Source organism: Numida meleagris, unplaced genomic scaffold, assembly GCF_002078875.1.
Source record: "Numida meleagris isolate 19003 breed g44 Domestic line unplaced genomic scaffold, NumMel1.0 unplaced_Scaffold492, whole genome shotgun sequence".
In the NCBI taxonomy this organism is placed as follows: Eukaryota; Metazoa; Chordata; class Aves; order Galliformes; family Numididae; genus Numida; species Numida meleagris.
The window spans coordinates 5833-8200 of NW_018364708.1; the positions used below are offsets into that span (position 1 = coordinate 5833).

At 69.4% G+C, this 2368-nt stretch overlaps 1 protein-coding gene across 1 annotated transcript in view; it reads left to right on the plus strand.

The window, feature by feature from the left end:
• Positions 1-130: 130 nt before the first annotated feature.
• EIF1AD (eukaryotic translation initiation factor 1A domain containing) overlaps positions 131-2368 on the plus strand; it is a gene marked incomplete in the record, with an annotated part of 6669 nt that continues 4431 nt past the window's right edge. The window contains 2 exon segments of the mRNA XM_021383709.1: positions 131-333; positions 441-549. Of these exon segments, the coding sequence (XP_021239384.1) occupies positions 247-333; positions 441-549 (196 nt within the window).

Below are 2368 nucleotides of genomic sequence, written 5' to 3' on the forward strand. Positions count from 1 at the left end.
GCGCGGCACGTACGGCCAATCGGAGCGTGAGCCCGCCCCCTCGCGTCGCACGCACGGCGCGCGCGGCCAATCGGAGCGTGAGCCCGCCCCCTCCCGAGCGGCCCGCGGAAGGCGCAGCCAATCCGGGCGTAGCCCTTCCCCTCTGCGCCGCGACGGAAGTGGCGTCACGCACCGGAAGCGGAAGAGTTCCCGGTGGGGACGGCGGGCACCGGCGCGGTACCGGCTCGGGGCCGCTCCCGTCCCGCGATGTCGCGCGCCACCAAGCGGAAGCACGTGACCCGGGAGGTGCTGGAGGAGCACGTGGTGCCCGCCCCGCAGCAGCGCATCGTCAGGGTGAGGGGAACCGGGAGGCACCGGGGGGGGCACCGGACGGGGGGGGGGGAGACGCGCGGCCTCGGGCCTTCCCCGCGCCGCCCTCACTCCCGTCGCCTCGGGCGCAGGTGCTGGGCAGCCCCGGGAACAACCTGCACGAGGTGGAGACGGCCGAGGGGACGCGCTTCCTGGCCAGCATGCCGCCCCGCTTCCGCCACCACGTCTGGATCAAACGAGGTGGGCCCGGAGCCACCGGCCCCGAACCCCGCGGGGCTCCCCGGGCTCCCGGCAACGGCCCGGCCCCAGCGCCGCCGCCTTGTCCCCAACCGGGGCCCCAGTGCCACCTCCCTGTCCCCAACCGGGGCCCCAATGCCACCTCCCTGTCCCCAACCAGGGCCCCACGGCCCCACTGCTGTCCCCAGTGCCACCTCCCTGTCTCAGTCAATGTCCCCATGGCCCCAGTGCCACCACCCTGTCCCCACTACTGTCCCCACGGCCCCACTGTTGTCCCCAGTGCCACCACCCTGTCCCCACTGCTGTCCCCACGGCCCCATTGCTGTCCCCAGTGCCACCTCCTTGTCCCAGTCAATGTTCCCACGGCCCCACTGATGTCCCCAGTGCCACCACCCTCTCCCCTCTGATGTCCCCACGGCCCCGTTGCTGTCCCCCGTGCCACCACCCTGTCCCCACCAGTGTCCCCACAACCCCAGCACTGTCCCCAGTGCCATCCCCCTGTCCCAGTCAATGTCCCCACGGCCCCATTGCGGTCCCCATTGCCACCACCTTGTCCCCATGGCCCCAGTGCCACCATCCTGTCCCCACTGCTGTCCCCATGGCCCCATTGCTGTCCCCAGTGCCACCACCCTGTCCCCATGGCCCGAGTGCCACCACCCCATCCCCACTGCTGTCCCCATGGCCCTATTGCTGTCCCCAGCACCATCCCCTTGTCCCCATGGCCCCAGTGCCACCTCCCTGTCCCCATTGCTGTCCCTATGGCCTCATTGCTGTCCCCAGTGCCACCACCCTGTCCCCACCAGTGTCCCCACAACCCCAGCACTGTCCCCAATGCCACCACCCTGTCCCCATGGCCCCAATGCCACCACCCCATCCCCACTTTGTCCCTGTGGCCCCAATGCCACCACCCTGTCCCCATTGCTGTCCCCACGGCCCCATTGCTGTCCCCAATGCCATCGTGTCCCCAGCGATGTCCCCAATGCCACTAACCCTGTCCCAGTCAATGTCCCCACAGCCCCACTGCTGTCCCCATTGCCACCACCTTGTCCCCATGGCCCCAGTGCCACCTCCCTGTCCCCACTGCGGTCCCTATGGCCCCATTGCTGTCCCCAGTGCCACCACCCTGTCCCAGTCAATGTCCCCACGGCCCCATTGTTGTCCCCAATGCCACCAGTCTGTCCCCATGGCCCCAGTGCCACCACCCTGTCCCCACTGCTGTCCCCACGGCCCCATTGCTGTCCCCAGTGCCATCACTCGTGTCCCCAACGATGTCCCCATGGCCCTCACTCTGTCCCCAGTGCCACCTCCCTGTCCCCACTGGTGTCCCCATGGCCCCATTGCTGTCCCCAATGCCATCGTGTCCCCACTGATGTCCCCAGTGCCACCACCCTGTCCCCGCTGCTGTCCCCACGGCCCCACTGCTGTCCCCAAGACCACCCCCCCGTCCCCACCAATGTCCCCACAGTCCCATTGCTGTCCCCAGTGCCATCACTCGTGTCCCCAACAATGTCCCCGTGGCCCCATTGCTGTCCCCAACACCACCACCCTGTCCCCACCGATCTCCCCACGGCCCCATTGCTGTCCCCAGTGCCACCCCCCGTCCCAGTCAATGTCCCCACGGCCCCATTGTTGTCCCCAATGCCACCACCCTGTCCCCACTGCTGTCCCCACGGCCCCATTGCTGTCCCCAGTGCCACCCCCCATCCCAGCCAATGTCCCCGCGTCCCCGTTGCTGTCCCCGGTGCCATCTCCCCGTCCCCACTGCTGTCCCTTTGTCCCTGCCCCCCCCTCACCGCACTGTTGTCCCCGTCGCCTCCATTGC